Source organism: Oryctolagus cuniculus, chromosome 19 (assembly GCF_964237555.1).
Source record: "Oryctolagus cuniculus chromosome 19, mOryCun1.1, whole genome shotgun sequence".
Taxonomy (NCBI): domain Eukaryota; kingdom Metazoa; phylum Chordata; class Mammalia; order Lagomorpha; family Leporidae; genus Oryctolagus; species Oryctolagus cuniculus.
The window spans coordinates 40481667-40499376 of NC_091450.1; the positions used below are offsets into that span (position 1 = coordinate 40481667).

The 17710-nt window shown below is 56.0% G+C and overlaps 1 protein-coding gene across 5 annotated transcripts in view; it reads left to right on the plus strand.

The window, feature by feature from the left end:
• RSPH10B (radial spoke head 10 homolog B) overlaps positions 1–17710 on the plus strand; it is a 55657-nt gene that overhangs the window by 27404 nt on the left and 10543 nt on the right. For all 5 annotated transcript variants that reach the window (XR_011384535.1, XM_070064380.1, XM_002723079.5 and 2 more), the window contains 2 exons: positions 10347–10454; positions 10603–10746. Coding sequence is in view for 4 of the 5 variants with exons in the window: in XM_070064380.1 (XP_069920481.1) it covers positions 10347–10454; positions 10603–10746 (252 nt within the window). In the remaining variant the exon portion in view is untranslated. The remainder of the gene's footprint in view (positions 1–10346; positions 10455–10602; positions 10747–17710) is intronic.

Genomic DNA, 17710 nt, shown 5'->3' on the forward strand with positions numbered 1-17710 from the left:
ACACACACGAGGAGGAGGACCGGGGCTGGGTTAGGAAAGGAGACACTCTCACTGTCACACACACACGAGGAGGAGGACCGGGGCTGGGTTAGGAAAGGAGAGGTTCTCACTGTCACACACACACGAGGAGGAGGACCGGGGCTGGGTTAGGAAAGGAGACACTCTCAAGTCACACACACACGAGGAGGAGGACAGGGGCTGGGTTAGGAAAGGAGACATTCTCACTGTCACACACACACGAGGAGAAGGACCGGGGCTGGGTTAAGAAAGGAGAGGTTCTCACTGTCACACACACACGAGGAGAAGGACCGGGGCTGGGTTAGGAAAGGAGAGGTTCTCACTCTCACACACACACGAGAAGGACCGGGGCTGGGTTAGGAAAGGAGAGGTTCTCACTGTCACACACACACGAGGAGAAGGACCGGGGCTGGGTTAGGAAAGGAGACGTTCTCACTGTCACACACACACACGAGGAGGAGGACCGGGGCTGGGTTAGGAAAGGAGACGTTCTCGCTGTCACACACACGAGGAGAAGGACCGGGGCTGGGTTAGGAAAGGAGATGTTCTCACTGTCACACACACACGAGGAGAAGGACCGGGGCTGGGTTAGGAAAGGAGAGGTTCTCACTGTCACACACACACGAGGAGGAGGACCGGGGCTGGGTTAGGAAAGGAGAGGTTCTCACTGTCACACACACACGAGGAGGAGGACCGGGGCTGGGTTAGGAAAGGAGAGGTTCTCACTGTCACAAACACACACGAGGAGGAGGACCGGGGCTGGGTTAGGAAAGGAGACACTCTCACTGTCACACACACGAGGAGAAGGACCGGGGCTGGGTTAGGAAAGGAGACACTCTCAAGTCACACACACACGAGGAGGAGGACCGGGGCTGGGTTAGGAAAGGAGACACTCTCACTGTCACACACACACGAGGAGGAGGACCGGGGCTGGGTTAGGAAAGGAGACACTCTCACTGTCACACACACACGAGGAGAAGGACCGGGGCTAGGTTAGGAAAGGAGAGGTTCTCACTGTCACACACACACGAGGAGAAGGACCGGGGCTGGGTTAGGAAAGGAGAGGTTCTCACTGTCACACACACACGAGGAGAAGGACCGGGGCTGGGTTAGGAAAGGAGACGTTCTCGCTGTCACACACACGAGGAGAAGGACCGGGGCTGGGTTAGGAAAGGAGAGGTTCTCACTGTCACACACACACGAGGAGAAGGACCGGGGCTGGGTTAGGAAAGGAGAGGTTCTCACTGTCACACACACGAGGAGAAGGACCGGGGCTGGGTTAGGAAAGGAGACGTTCTCGCTGTCACACACACGAGGAGGAGGACCGGGGCTGCGTTAGGAAAGGAGAGGTTCTCACTGTCACACACACACGAGGAGAAGGACCGGGGCTGGGTTAGGAAAGGAGAGGTTCTCACTGTCACACACACGAGGAGAAGGACCGGGGCTGGGTTAGGAAAGGAGAGGTTCTCACTGTCACACACACGAGGAGAAGGACCGGGGCTGGGTTAGGAAAGGAGACGTTCTCACTGTCACACACACGAGGACAAGGACCGGGGCTGGGTTAGGAAAGGAGACGTTCTCGCTGTCACACACACACGAGGAGAAGGACCGGGGCTGGGTTAGGAAAGGAGAGGTTCTCACTGTCACACACACGAGGAGAAGGACCGGGGCTGGGTTAGGAAAGGAGACACTCTCACTGTCACACACACACGAGGAGAAGGACCGGGGCTGGGTTAGGAAAGGAGACACTCTCACTGTCACACACACACGAGGAGAAGGACCGGGGCTGGGTTAGGAAAGGAGACGTTCTCACTGTCACACACACACACGAGGAGGAGGACCGGGGCTGGGTTAGGAAAGGAGACGTTCTCACTGTCACACACACACGAGGAGAAGGACCGGGGCTGGGTTAGGAAAGGAGACGTTCTCGCTGTCACACACACACGAGGAGAAGGACCGGGGCTGGGTTAGGAAGGAGAGGTTCTCACTGTCACACACACGAGGAGAAGGACCGGGGCTGGGTTAGGAAAGGAGACGTTCTCGCAGTCACACACACACGAGGAGAAGGACCGGGGCTGGGTTAGGAAAGGAGACACTCTCACTGTCACACACACACGAGGAGAAGGACCGGGGCTGGGTTAGGAAAGGAGACACTCTCACTGTCACACACACACGAGGAGAAGGACCGGGGCTAGGTTAGGAAAGGAGAGGTTCTCACTGTCACACACACACGAGGAGGAGGACCGGGGCTGGGTTAGGAAAGGAGAGGTTCTCGCTGTCACACACACGAGGAGAAGGACCGGGGCTGGGTTAGGAAAGGAGACGTTCTCGCTGTCACACACACGAGGAGAAGGACCGGGGCTGGGTTGGGAAAGGAGAGGTTCTCACTGTCACACACACACGAGGAGAAGGACCAGGGCTGGGTTAGGAAAGGAGAGGTTCTCACTGTCACACACACGAGGAGAAGGACCGGGGCTGGGTTAGGAAAGGAGAGGTTCTCGCTGTCACACACACGAGGAGGAGGACCGGGGCTGCGTTAGGAAAGGAGAGGTTCTCACTGTCACACACACACGAGGAGAAGGACCGGGGCTGGGTTAGGAAAGGAGACGTTCTCACTGTCACACACACGAGGAGAAGGACCGGGGCTGGGTTAGGAAAGGAGACGTTCTCACTGTCACACACACACGAGGAGAAGGACCGGGGCTAGGTTAGGAAAGGAGAGGTTCTCACTGTCACACACACACACGAGGAGAAGGACCGGGGCTGGGTTAGGAAAGGAGACGTTCTCACTGTCACACACACACGAGGAGAAGGACCGGGGCTGGGTTAAGAAGGAGAGGTTCTCGCTGTCACACACACACGAGGAGAAGGACCGGGGCTGGGTTAAGAAAGGAGAGGTTCTCGCTGTCACACACACACGAAGAGAAGGACCGGGGCTGGGTTAGGAAAGGAGACATTCTCACTGTCACACACACACGAGGAGAAGGACCGGGGCTGGGTTAGGAAAGGAGACATTCTCCCTGTCACACACACGAGGAGGAGGACCGGGGCTGGGTTAGGAAAGGAGAGGTTCTCACTGTCACACACACACACGAGGAGAAGGACCGGGGCTGGGTTAGGAAAGGAGAGGTTCTCACTGTCACACACACGAGGAGAAGGACCGGGGCTGGGTTAGGAAAGGAGACACTCTCACTGTCACACACACACGAGGAGAAGGACCGGGGCAGGGTTAGGAAAGGAGACGTTCTCGCTGTCACACACACACGAGGAGAAGGACCGGGGCTGGGTTAGGAAAGGAGACGTTCTCGCTGTCACACACACACGAGGAGAAGGACCGGGGCTGGGTTAGGAAAGGAGACACTCTCACTGTCACACACACATGAGGAGAAGGACCGGGGCTGGGTTAGGAAAGGAGAGGTTCTCACTGTCACACACACGAGGAGAAGGACCGGGGCTGGGTTAGGAAAGGAGAGGTTCTCACTGTCACACACACACGAGGAGGAGGACCGGGGCTGGGTTAGGAAAGGAGACACTCTCACTGTCACACACACACGAGGAGAGGGACCGGGGCTAGGTTAGGAAAGGAGAGGTTCTCACTGTCACACACACACGAGGAGAAGGACCGGGGCTGGGTTAGGAAAGGAGAGGTTCTCACTGTCACACACACACGAGGAGAAGGACCGGGGCTGGGTTAGGAAAGGAGACGTTCTCGCTGTCACACACACGAGGAGAAGGACCGGGGCTGGGTTAGGAAAGGAGAGGTTCTCACTGTCACACACACACGAGGAGAAGGACCGGGGCTGGGTTAGGAAAGGAGAGGTTCTCACTGTCACACACACGAGGAGAAGGACCGGGGCTGGGTTAGGAAAGGAGACGTTCTCGCTGTCACACACACACGAGGAGAAGGACCGGGGCTGGGTTAGGAAAGGAGACGTTCTCGCTGTCACACACACACGAGGAGAAGGACCGGGGCTGGGTTAGGAAAGGAGACGTTCTCACTGTCACACACACACACGAGGAGAAGGACCGGGGCTGGGTTAGGAAAGGAGACGTTCTCACTGTCACACACACACACGAGGAGGAGGACCGGAGCTGGGTTAGGAAAGGAGACGTTCTCACTGTCACACACACACGAGGAGAAGGACCGGGGCTGGGTTAGGAAAGGAGACGTTCTCGCTGTCACACACACACGAGGAGAAGGACCGGGGCTGGGTTAGGAAGGAGAGGTTCTCACTGTCACACACACACGAGGAGAAGGATCGGGGCTGGGTTAGGAAAGGAGACACTCTCACTGTCACACACACACGAGGAGAAGGACCGGGGCTGGGTTAGGAAAGGAGACACTCTCACTGTCACACACACACGAGGAGAAGGACCGGGGCTGGGTTAGGAAAGGAGACACTCTCACTGTCACACACACACGAGGAGAAGGACCGGGGCTGGGTTAGGAAAGGAGACACTCTCACTGTCACACACACACGAGGAGAAGGACCGGGGCTAGGTTAGGAAAGGAGAGGTTCTCACTGTCACACACACACGAGGAGAAGGACCGGGGCTGGGTTAGGAAAGGAGACGTTCTCACTGTCACACACACGAGGAGAAGGACCGGGGCTGGGTTAGGAAAGGAGACGTTCTCGCTGTCACACACACGAGGAGAAGGACCGGGGCTGGGTTAGGAAAGGAGACACTCTCACTGTCACACACACACGAGGAGAAGGACCGGGGCTGGGTTAGGAAAGGAGAGGTTCTCACTGTCACACACACGAGGAGAAGGACCGGGGCTGGGTTAGGAAAGGAGAGGTTCTCGCTGTCACACACACACGAGGAGAAGGACCGGGGCTGGGTTAGGAAAGGAGACGTTCTCACTGTCACACACACGAGGAGAAGGACTGGGGCTGGGTTAGGAAAGGAGACGTTCTCGCTGTCACACACACACGAGGAGAAGGACCGGGGCTAGGTTAGGAAAGGAGAGGTTCTCGCTGTCACACACACACGAGGAGAAGGACCGGGGCTGGGTTAGGAAAGGAGACATTCTCACTGTCACACACACGAGGAGAAGGACCGGGGCTGGGTTAGGAAAGGAGAGGTTCTCACTGTCACACACACACACGAGGAGAAGGACCGGGGCTGGGTTAGGAAAGGAGAGGTTCTCACTGTCACACACACGAGGAGAAGGACCGGGGCTGGGTTAGGAAAGGAGACACTCTCACTGTCACACACACACGAGGAGAAGGACCGGGGCTGGGTTAGGAAAGGAGAGGTTCTCACTGTCACACACACACGAGGAGAAGGACTGGGGCTGGGTTAGGAAAGGAGACGTTCTCACTGTCACACACACGAGGAGGAGGACCGGGGCTGGGTTAGGAAAGGAGAGGTTCTCGCTGTCACACACACACGAGGAGAAGGACCGGGGCTGGGTTAGGAAAGGAGACGTTCTCGCTGTCACACACACACGAGGAGAAGGACCGGGGCTGGGTTAGGAAAGGAGACGTTCTCGCTGTCACACACACACGAGGAAAAGGACCGGGGCTGGGTTAGGAAAGGAGACGTTCTCACTGTCACACACACACACGAGGAGAAGGACCGGGGCTGGGTTAGGAAAGGAGAGGTTCTCACTGTCACACACACGAGGAGAAGGACCGGGGCTGGGTTAGGAAAGGAGAGGTTCTCGCTGTCACACACACACGAGGAGAAGGACCGGGGCTGGGTTAGGAAAGGAGACGTTCTCACTGTCACACACACACGAGGAGAAGGACCGGGGCTAGGTTAGGAAAGGAGAGGTTCTCACTGTCACAAACACACACGAGGAGGAGGACCGGGGCTGGGTTAGGAAAGGAGAGGTTCTCGCTGTCACACACACACGAGGAGAAGGACCGGGGCTGGGTTAGGAAAGGAGACATTCTCACTGTCACACACACACGAGGAGAAGGACCGGGGCTGGGTTAGGAAAGGAGAGGTTCTCACTGTCACACACACACACGAGGAGAAGGACCGGGGCTGGGTTAGGAAAGGAGAGGTTCTCACTGTCACACACACGAGGAGAAGGACCGGGGCTGGGTTAGGAAAGGAGACACTCTCACTGTCACACACACACGAGGAGAAGGACCGGGGCTGGGTTAGGAAAGGAGAGGTTCTCACTGTCACACACACACGAGGAGAAGGACTGGGGCTGGGTTAGGAAAGGAGAGGTTCTCACTGTCACACACACGAGGAGGAGGACCGGGGCTGGGTTAGGAAAGGAGAGGTTCTCGCTGTCACACACACACGAGGAGAAGGACCGGGGCTGGGTTAGGAAAGGAGACGTTCTCGCTGTCACACACACACGAGGAGAAGGACCGGGGCTGGGTTAGGAAAGGAGACGTTCTCGCTGTCACACACACACGAGGAGAAGGACCGGGGCTGGGTTAGGAAAGGAGACACTCTCACTGTCACACACACACGAGGAGAAGGACCGGGGCTGGGTTAGGAAAGGAGACGTTCTCACTGTCACACACACACACGAGGAGGAGGACCGGGGCTGGGTTAGGAAAGGAGACACTCTCACTGTCACACACACACGAGGAGGAGGACCGGGGCTGGGTTAGGAAAGGAGAGGTTCTCACTGTCACACACACACGAGGAGGAGGACCGGGGCTGGGTTAGGAAAGGAGACACTCTCAAGTCACACACACACGAGGAGGAGGACAGGGGCTGGGTTAGGAAAGGAGACATTCTCACTGTCACACACACACGAGGAGAAGGACCGGGGCTGGGTTAAGAAAGGAGAGGTTCTCACTGTCACACACACACGAGGAGAAGGACCGGGGCTGGGTTAGGAAAGGAGAGGTTCTCACTCTCACACACACACGAGAAGGACCGGGGCTGGGTTAGGAAAGGAGAGGTTCTCACTGTCACACACACACGAGGAGAAGGACCGGGGCTGGGTTAGGAAAGGAGACGTTCTCACTGTCACACACACACACGAGGAGGAGGACCGGGGCTGGGTTAGGAAAGGAGAGGTTCTCACTGTCACACACACACGAGGAGGAGGACCGGGGCTGGGTTAGGAAAGGAGAGGTTCTCACTGTCACACACACACGAGGAGGAGGACCGGGGCTGGGTTAGGAAAGGAGAGGTTCTCACTGTCACAAACACACACGAAGAGGAGGACCGGGGCTGGGTTAGGAAAGGAGACACTCTCACTGTCACACACACGAGGAGAAGGACCGGGGCTGGGTTAGGAAAGGAGACACTCTCAAGTCACACACACACGAGGAGGAGGACCGGGGCTGGGTTAGGAAAGGAGACACTCTCACTGTCACACACACACGAGGAGGAGGACCGGGGCTGGGTTAGGAAAGGAGACACTCTCACTGTCACACACACACGAGGAGAAGGACCGGGGCTAGGTTAGGAAAGGAGAGGTTCTCACTGTCACACACACACGAGGAGGAGGACCGGGGCTGGGTTAGGAAAGGAGAGGTTCTCACTGTCACACACACGAGGAGAAGGACCGGGGCTGGGTTAGGAAAGGAGACGTTCTCGCTGTCACACACACGAGGAGAAGGACCGGGGCTGGGTTAGGAAAGGAGAGGTTCTCACTGTCACACACACGAGGAGAAGGACCGGGGCTGGGTTAGGAAAGGAGAGGTTCTCACTGTCACACACACGAGGAGAAGGACCGGGGCTGGGTTAGGAAAGGAGAGGTTCTCGCTGTCACACACACGAGGAGGAGGACCGGGGCTGCGTTAGGAAAGGAGAGGTTCTCACTGTCACACACACACGAGGAGAAGGACCGGGGCTGGGTTAGGAAAGGAGACGTTCTCACTGTCACACACACGAGGAGAAGGACCGGGGCTGGGTTAGGAAAGGAGACGTTCTCGCTGTCACACACACACGAGGAGAAGGACCGGGGCTAGGTTAGGAAAGGAGAGGTTCTCACTGTCACACACACACACGAGGAGAAGGACCGGGGCTGGGTTAGGAAAGGAGACGTTCTCGCTGTCACACACACGAGGAGAAGGACCGGGGCTGGGTTAGGAAAGGAGACATTCTCACTGTCACACACACACGAGGAGAAGGGCCGGGGCTGGGTTAGGAAAGGAGAGGTTCTCACTGTCACACACACACACGAGGAGAAGGACCGGGGCTGGGTTAGGAAAGGAGACGTTCTCACTGTCACACACACGAGGACAAGGACCGGGGCTGGGTTAGGAAAGGAGACGTTCTCGCTGTCACACACACACGAGGAGAAGGACCGGGGCTGGGTTAGGAAAGGAGAGGTTCTCACTGTCACACACACGAGGAGAAGGACCGGGGCTGGGTTAGGAAAGGAGACACTCTCACTGTCACACACACACGAGGAGAAGGACCGGGGCTGGGTTAGGAAAGGAGAGGTTCTCACTGTCACACACACACGAGGAGAAGGGCCGGGGCTGGGTTAGGAAAGGAGAGGTTCTCACTGTCACACACACACACGAGGAGAAGGACCGGGGCTGGGTTAGGAAAGGAGACGTTCTCACTGTCACACACACGAGGACAAGGACCGGGGCTGGGTTAGGAAAGGAGACGTTCTCGCTGTCACACACACACGAGGAGAAGGACCGGGGCTGGGTTAGGAAAGGAGACGTTCTCGCTGTCACACACACGAGGAGAAGGACCGGGGCTGGGTTAGGAAAGGAGACGTTCTCGCTGTCACACACACACGAGGAGAAGGACCGGGGCTGGGTTAGGAAAGGAGAGGTTCTCACTGTCACACACACACGAGGAGAAGGACCGGGGCTGGGTTAGGAAAGGAGAGGTTCTCACTGTCACACACACACGAGGAGAAGGACCGGGGCTGGGTTAGGAAAGGAGAGGTTCTCACTGTCACACACACGAGGAGAAGGACCGGGGCTGGGTTAGGAAAGGAGACGTTCTCACTGTCACACACACGAGGAGAAGGACCGGGGCTGGGTTAGGAAAGGAGACGTTCTCGCTGTCACACACACACGAGGAGAAGGACCGGGGCTGGGTTAGGAAAGGAGAGGTTCTCACTGTCACACACACGAGGAGAAGGACCGGGGCTGGGTTAGGAAAGGAGACGTTCTCACTGTCACACACACACGAGGAGAAGGACCGGGGCTGGGTTAGGAAAGGAGACGTTCTCACTGTCACACACACACGAGGAGAAGGACCGGGGCTGGGTTAGGAAAGGAGACGTTCTCGCTGTCACACACACACGAGGAGAAGGACCGGGGCTGGGTTAGGAAAGGAGAGGTTCTCACTGTCACACACACGAGGAGAAGGACCGGGGCTGGGTTAGGAAAGGAGACGTTCTCACTGTCACACACACGAGGAGAAGGACCGGGGCTGGGTTAGGAAAGGAGACGTTCTCACTGTCACACACACACACGAGGAGGAGGACCGGGGCTGGGTTAGGAAAGGAGACGTTCTCACTGTCACACACACACGAGGAGAAGGACCGGGGCTGGGTTAGGAAAGGAGACGTTCTCGCTGTCACACACACACGAGGAGAAGGACCGGTTGAAGTCTCACGGCTCTCTGCGTGTCCTGGGTCTCCTGGCAGAAGGAACAGAGCCAGGGCCGCCTGCACCAGAGCACAGGGCAGGGGCAGCAGACTTGGCCAGCAGGAGGAAGACGGGATGTGAATGAAAGTCATTTCTAGAAATGACTGCTCATCAAAAAAGTGACTTGTAAAGGTTACCCTGGTTTGAAAAACAGCCACGCCTTATTGACATGAGGTCTAGCAATCACGGGCAGTTTGTTCCGTGACACCTGTAATTTGCACATGAATTGGGGCTGGGGTCTTACCCTGCTGTCTCTGTCGTTCATTCTCCCCCTTCTTCCTCCCTCGGAGTACGGCCAGCCACCCTGGCTCAGACTGCAGCTCTGCGCCAGGGTTCCTCTGGTGTAGAGGCAGCAAGAGCCTTGGCCGTGCAAGATCCAGGTGTTTTGTGCTGTGCCAGGGCCGCGGGTAGTTCTGGGCACTTACACTCAGAATGGCTTCACGCAGTCAGCGTGGCCCCTGGCCGGGACGTCTCCCACGCGCCTTCCACTGGAAACCTGAACACAGCCGTCCTCGCCTCTGGCACTGGGAGGGCATTGCACAACCTGGGTCACCTGCTTCCCCACTTCTCTGTTGATGCTAAAAAACAAATACCAGGGAACCTGGCTGCTGCTTAGGGAAGGGACAGAGGTTAATGAGTGCCGGCCCAGAATGCTTTGCAGAACTACCAGTTTTTAAGATGCTTTTTCTGGCACATTTTCTTCAAGTTTTCTGTTGACAGGCGCCGACATGAAAGTGTACAGCTGTCTAAGTAGAGGCAGTGATCTCGACTCTTCCACAGGACTTCAAGATGATAAATAAGGAACTCACGGCAACCCGGTTCGTGGAGGTGCTGGCAGAGGATAACCCTTTCATCCACGACGGGATTGACAGCAACCTGGAACTCGAGGTTCGTGAACAGGGGTCGTGGTCACCAGTGGTGCGAACCCAAAGACCTAAAACCACACAACCGCCCTCGACTGCAGTAGAGTCATCTTAGAAGGCTACTCAGGGAACAGTGACTAATACACCAACACCTCTGTTCTCTTCTGTTTCAGCTGGTTTTCCTGGAATTCTTCGAAGCTCTCTTGAGCTTTGCGCTGAGCTGTGTTACTGAACGAATGACCAGATCCTACTTAAACGTCTCCTATGATGATTTGTGTGGAAACAAAGATGGAACTATCCAGATAGTAGTCAATCAGGTAACAAATAATGTCTTGGAATTCACAGAGCAAGGAATGGGTTTCATTAAAACTATGTTGGGCTTTTGTATTTTCCCACATTTTGAAAGAAGTGGGTTGGGTTTCTTTTTTAAGTTACAGGAAGCATACTTTCCCATCAGGATCCAGGAAACAGACTCCTGGCCCCAGGGGTGGGAGGTATCGTGGAGGTTGCGTGCACACAGACATGCGGGGGGGGAGGTCGAGGACACACATATGTGCGGGGCGGAGGTCACGTGCACACAGACGTGCGGGACGGAGGTCGAGGGCACACAGACGTGCGGGGCGGAGGTTGCGTGCACACAGACGTGGGGGGCGGAGGTTGCGTGCACACAGACATGCGGGGCGGAGGTCGAGTGCACACAGACATGCGGGGTGGAGGTCGCGTGCACACAGATGTGCGGGGCGGAGGTCGTGTGCACACAGACGTGAGGGGTAGAGGTCACGTGCACACAGACGTGTGGGGCGGAGGTCAAGGACACACAGATGTGTGGGGCGGAGGTCGAGGACACACATATGTGCGGGGTGGAGGTCGAGGACACACATATGTTCGGGGCGGAGGTTGCGTGCACACAGACGTGAGGGGCGGAGGTCGCGTGCACACAGATGTGAGGGGCGGAGGTCGCGTACACACAGACGTGCGGGGCGGAGGTCGCATGCACACAGACATGTGGGGCGGAGGTCGCGTGCACACAGACATGCGGGGTGGAGGTCGAGGACGCACATATGTGCGGGGCGGAGGTTGCGTGCACACAGACGTGTGGGGCGGAGGTCGAGGACACACAGACGTGGGGGGCGGAGGTCGAGGACACACAGACGTGGGGGGCGGAGGTTGCATGCACACAGACGTGGGGGGCGGAGGTCGAGGGCACACAGACGTGGGGGGCGGAGGTTGCGTGCACACAGATGTGCGGGGCGGAGCACTGGACTGTAACGGGGATTTCTTACCATGAGCCGCTTCGCTGTGTGTATCGAGCGTTGGTGGAGTGGAAGGCCGGTCCCGGGTCCGAGCTGTCAAGGAGCAGTTCCTGAGTGCACAGGAAGCGCAGCCAGGCCTGGAGGACAGAGCTTGCCCGTATGGACAGACTGCAAGCCCGAGGCCTTGGCAGAGCAGGCGAAGGGTTGGCAACTTAGGAAGGGTCCAGACTCTAGGACAGTTGAAAAAGATCTTTGTTGATCTGCGTTCCCAGTGAGTGGGCTGGCCTGAGCCCTGACACTGCCCTGGGGCCTGCTGAGCCCCACGGCCACAGACACTCGGACGAGGGAGCTGCTTGCTTGCCTTTGTCCGAGAGGCGTCCCTCCCCATGAGCCCCTTGGATTCCTCGTGGGGAAGCCTAGAGCTTCGTGTTCCCACCAGGTGACCAGGTGGGCCTCCTGGAGGAGGAGGACGTGGCTGATGGCTTTGCTGAGTCGTCCGAGAGCCTGGTCCTGGCCCAGCCTGGACCTGGGGCTCTTCTCTGAGGGAGTAGGTGTCCACCTCGATGTCATCCACAAGTCCAGCAGCAGGGGTGTGCCGTGCTGCAGAGGGAGAGCAAGCTCTGCAGACCCTCAGAGACCGGACAGGTCACTGCAGAGCGAGACGGCATCAAACAGAAACCCAGTACCACAGCACCCAAAAATAAAGGCAGACGGAGAGTCCCGTCCAGTGGTAGTAGGCGGCCCGTTAGCAAAGTCTGGTCCTTGTCAACAGTGCCGAAACCGAGGACGGAGGCTGACCTGGGTGGTGGTGCTCGGTCAGGGTGGCCTGGGGCGTCTAAGGAGTGCAAAAGGAAGGCTGTGCCGCAGGGGACGTGGCCACCAGCAAGTCGGGACTGGGTGCACGTGGGTGCCAGAGCCAGTCGAGTTCCGCACGCGCTGGGCCCACAGGATCTTCTGCACAACTAGGCAGCTACAACGCACGTGGCTGGGACCTGGAGGAGGCCAAGCATTGTGCTGAGACTGGGAGCGCTCCCTGAACCACGGCGCGGTCTGCTCGGCCTGGGGCCCGTGCCTGCTGTGCCCCTCTGCACCCTGGGACAGCAGCAACTTCCGCTGCCTTCCTAGGGCTGCTGTCCGGGATTCACAGGCGAGCTTTGTTTCACCAGCCCAGCAGATAGCTGCTGTCCACCAGAACACCGCCAGGGGAAGAGGATGTAGCCAACTCAGTTACACTTTCACCAATGCACCGAAGACCCTTAGAGTGACAGCATTAAACTGCACCCTGGATGAACGGGACTTAACAGACACTGTCAGAACATTTATCGGGGCCGGCGCTGTGGCTTCCCGGGTAAAGCCGCCACCTACAGAATATAAATTGTTCTCAACAGCACATGGAACGTTCTCCAGGATACCACCACGTAAACTAGGGCACAAAACGTCTTGGCCTGTTAGAAGACTGAGAGGCGGGCAGGCCTGTGGTGTGGTGGTTCACGCACGGCACCAGACGCCCACAAGCTCCGTCAGACTCTGCCTGGTTCAAGTCCCAGCTTCCCAGCCACTGATGCCTCGAGTGGCTGGGCCCCTGCAAGCCGTGCCGGAGACCTGGGCTGTTCTAGCTCCTGGCTCCCATCGGGCCCACCCTGGCTGCGGCAGGCATCTGGCGTGAACCAGCGGGTGGGAGCTGGGTCTCTGCCTTTCAAGCCAACAACATTGTTAAGAATTTGAGATCACAATGAGTATGTGTTCCAGCCACAGTGCAATAAAGCTAGCAATCAGTAACCAGAAAAACAATGTAAACCACAGAAATGCCTGAACATTAAACAGCTTACTGCTGAAGCCAGTGGATGGAGAAGGAAATTAAGAGGCAGGCGAAGTTTAGTCCTGCAGGTAGAGGCTGTGTCAGTCCTAGCACTGGCTTCTGACTCAGCTTCCAGCCAGTGCCGGCCCTGAGCGGCAGTGCTAACGGCTCAGGTGACTGCGTCCTGGCCACTGGTGTGGGAGGCCCGGAAGTGGAAACATGACCTATTGAGACCTGTGAGGGCCAGCATTGTGGCACAGCGCGTTAAGCACCAATCCTGCAGTGCCGGCATCCCATTTGGGCGCTGGTTCTAGTCTCGGCTGCTCACCTTCTGATCCAGCTCTCTGCTGTGACCTGGGAAAGCAGTAGAAGATGGCCCAAGCCCTTGGGCTCCTGCACCCATGTGAGACCTGGAAGAAGCTCCTGGCTCCTGGTGTTGGCCTGGGCCTGGCCATTGTGGCCATCTGAGGAGTGAACTAGAGATGGAAGTTCTCTCTACTATTTCTCCCTCCAACTCTGACTTTCAAAATAAGTAAATCTTTGGAAAAAGATAACAAACCAAACCCCAAATTAGTAAAGAATTAATAAAAAGCAGAAATAAATGAGACTTAATATAAAAGAGAAATGAAAAAGGCCTGATTCTTCCAAAGAACACCAGCCCACATGGGATGCCGGCACTGCAGGCGGTGGCTTTACCTGCCATCTCACAACACCGGTGCCCCATTGTGAACTTCTGAGTATCCCTCACACCCTCAATACGTGTGCTGAAACAAAATACCACGTATCAGCTGGAAATAAGAAATGAGACCCTCCCACCTACCAAAAAAAATGGGGGGGAAGTGTTGGCAGAGCAGCTTAAAAACGTTGATCTAACTAAATGCTGCCTACAAGAGAAATACTTTAGCTGCAGAGATAGAAACAGGATGAAAGGGAATAGATACAGAAGATGTCCACATCAAAAATAGTAACCAAAAAAGAACAGGGGTGACTATTAATATCAGGGAAAGTAAACTTTCTATCACAAAAGGTTACAAAAGACAAAGAACATTACATACAGCCCAGTACAGCAATAAGATCTAGCAACTGCACCTAGTAACGTGAAGCAGACACAGCACTGAAGGGAGGGAAAAAAAGGGGCCAGCGCCGTGGCTCACTAGGCTAATCCTCCACCTTGCGGCGCCGGCACCCCGGGTTCTAGTCCTGGTTGGGGCACCGGTTCTGTCCCGGTTGCTCCTCTTCCAGTCCAGCTCTCTGCTGTGGCCCGGGAGGGCAGTGGAGGATGGCCCAAGTGCTTGGGAGGCCCAGGAAGAAGCACCTGGCTCCTGGCTTCGGATCCGCGCAGCGCTGGCCGTAGCGGCCATTTGGGGGGTGAACCAACAGAGGGAAGACCTTTCTCTGTCTCTCTCACTGTCTATAACTCTACCTGTCAAAAAAGAAAAAAAAACTGAAGGGAGAAAGAGACACTGGATTAACGGAGATTTCAGTTTCTCACTGTCACTGATAGATAAAGCGACAGAGGACTCAACAACACAGGACACTTTACATAACAGGAAACATACTCCTCTCAAGCACCCAGGTGAGATTTCTCCAGGACAGATCGTATGTTAGGACACAATGAAGTCTCAATTGAGGAGCTGGCGCTGGGGTGAAGCAGGTTAAGCCGCCATCTGCAGTGTTGACATCCCATATGGGGGCTGGTTCCAGTCCCAGCTGCTCCATTTCCAATCCAGCTCCCTGCTAATGGCCTGGGAAGGCAGTGGAAGATGGCCCAAGTGCTGGGGCCCCTGCATCCATGTGGGAAAGCCGGAAAAAGTTCCTGGTTCCTGGCTTCAGCCTGGCACAGCCCTAGTTGTTGTGGCCATTTGGGGAGTGAACCAGCAGACGGAAGATTATTTCTCTCCTGACTCTGTCTCTGTTAGATTTTTTTTAAGATTTATTTATTTGAAAGAGTTACACAGAGAGAGGAGAGGCAGAGAGAGAGAGAGAGAAGTGAGGTCTTCCATCCGATGGTTCACTCCCCAGTTGGCAGCAACGGCTGGAGCTCTGTGTAACTGACTTTCAACTAAAATAGATAAATCTTAAAAAAAAAAAAATGAGTCACCGCCAGACCACCAGATACTACCCTGACAGCAAAAGGTGTGGTACCAGCTTCAAGACAAACAGCCCAGTGGAACAGAATGGCGACCCCAGAAATAAGCCCTCGCATATGCAGTCACGTGTCACCAATGGCCTGCGTTCTGAGAAGTGTGTCATTGGTTGCTTCTTCCCACGACCATCACTGAATGCATTCCCGCGTGGCCTCTCGATGGGACGGGGCGAGGGGACACGAGGTGTGTGGATTTGTGTCTGCATGTGCCTGTGAGGCCACTGCTGTTGTAGCATGCAGTACTGTCCTGTAGTAGAGAACACACTAACCTCGTGGATAAGAGTACCGCGTAGCCATGCAGACATGGCAACCCCAGCCTTCAGAATCCCTGTGGAGGACTCTGTGCCACACGCAGTTGTAACTGAGCCTGGCAGGCCGGTGCACGCCAGCATCACCACCAAGTGACGCACCGTGCTGCAGCGTCAGAAGGCCCAGGGCTGACTCCCTGGTGCCAGGACCAACCGTTCACTGGGGAGGGACAGGCTTTTCCATAAGGGATTCTGGGAAAACTGGATATTCACAGGCAACAGGCTTAATTCCAAATGTGTCAGAGACGTGCACAGCAGCTGCAACTGGAAAACTCTCGGAAGGAAACCGGGAACAAGCTGCACGGTGCTGGATTTGGCAGTCATTGCTGGCTGTGATGCCAAAGGCGCAACCAACAAAATAAGGGCAAACTTGACCTTCGGAAAATTAACAACTATGGATCAAAGGACATTATCAGTAGATTGATTGGAAAAACAGATAAGCTCTCTCCTCTGAAAACTGGGCATCAAGTGACACGATCAGTGTGTGGCTGGAGAGACAATGCAAGCCACTTACCTGATGTAGCGTAGAAATATATAATATAAAATATATACACACACGGCAGAGAATTCCTAAAACTCACTGACCAAAACAAAGCCAATTCAAGAATGGAGAAAGGATTTATGCAGATGTATCCCAAAAGCAGCACGTGAAGATACTCCGTCACCGAGCCTCAGGGGATCGTGAGTCAGAGCCACCGTGAGATACCACTTTGTACCCAAAGCCAATCACGAGTGTTGGCGCGGCTGTGAGACCGGCCCAGTGTGCGCTGCTGGTGGGAAGGTCGGATGGAGAACCTCTGCGGGAAGCAGCAGTTCCACTTCCGGGCTAATACTGCACAGGCTGCAGGCCGCGTCTCAGCACACAGCCGGGACGTGCACGCAGCACACAAGCCGCCTACACAGAATGGAATGCTCCCAGCCTTCAGACGGGAGGAATGCGGACAGGTGCCACAGGTAGGTGACCCCTGAGGACATCATGCTCAGTGAAATAAGCCAGTCACAGCAGGATAGCACGCGTGATTCCACTCAGACCAGGCGGTGACTGCCCCGAGACAGGAGGTAGAATGCCAGTTTCCCGGACTGGGGGAAGTCGGTGTTTAACGGATACAGTTCTAGGACCGGCGCTGTGGCGTAGCGAGTAAAGCCGCCGCCTGCAGTGCTGGCATCCCCTATGGGCACCGGTTCCAGTCACGGCTGCTCCATGTCCAGTCCAGCTCTCTGCTATGGTCTGGGAAAGCAGTAGAAGATGGCCCAACTCCTTGGGCCCCTACACCCATGTGGGAGACCTGGAAGAAGCTCCTGGCTCCTGATGGGTCCAGTTCTGGCCGTTTAAGCACTTTGGGGAGTGAACCAGCAGATGGAATGTCTCTCTCTCTGCCTCTCCTCTCTGTGACTCTGCTTTCAAATAAATAAATAAACCTTTTTTAAAAAAAAAAAACCCACTGTGTAAGTGTTCGTGAGGTTTACGGTGTGTGAAGAAGGACAGCAGGCCAGGGCTGGAAGAGGAACGGAGGATGGTGCTTTCTGGTTTGCACACTGAAGCAGGGCACCGTCCCGGCAGGCAGACTGGGCCAGGGCAGACACGCATTGCATGTCGTTAGAGACCAGTGAGCTGTGGCTAACACCAAGAGCTGAGGTTCCTAAGTCAGTAAAGGCTGTAAAGTGGAATTAGAAAAACTACACAATCGCAAAGAAGGTGGGGAAGAAGGAAGCAGGCAGCACTAACAGCGAGGCGCAGGCATCGCTTCAAACGTGGCCGGTGACAGGCAGACCTGT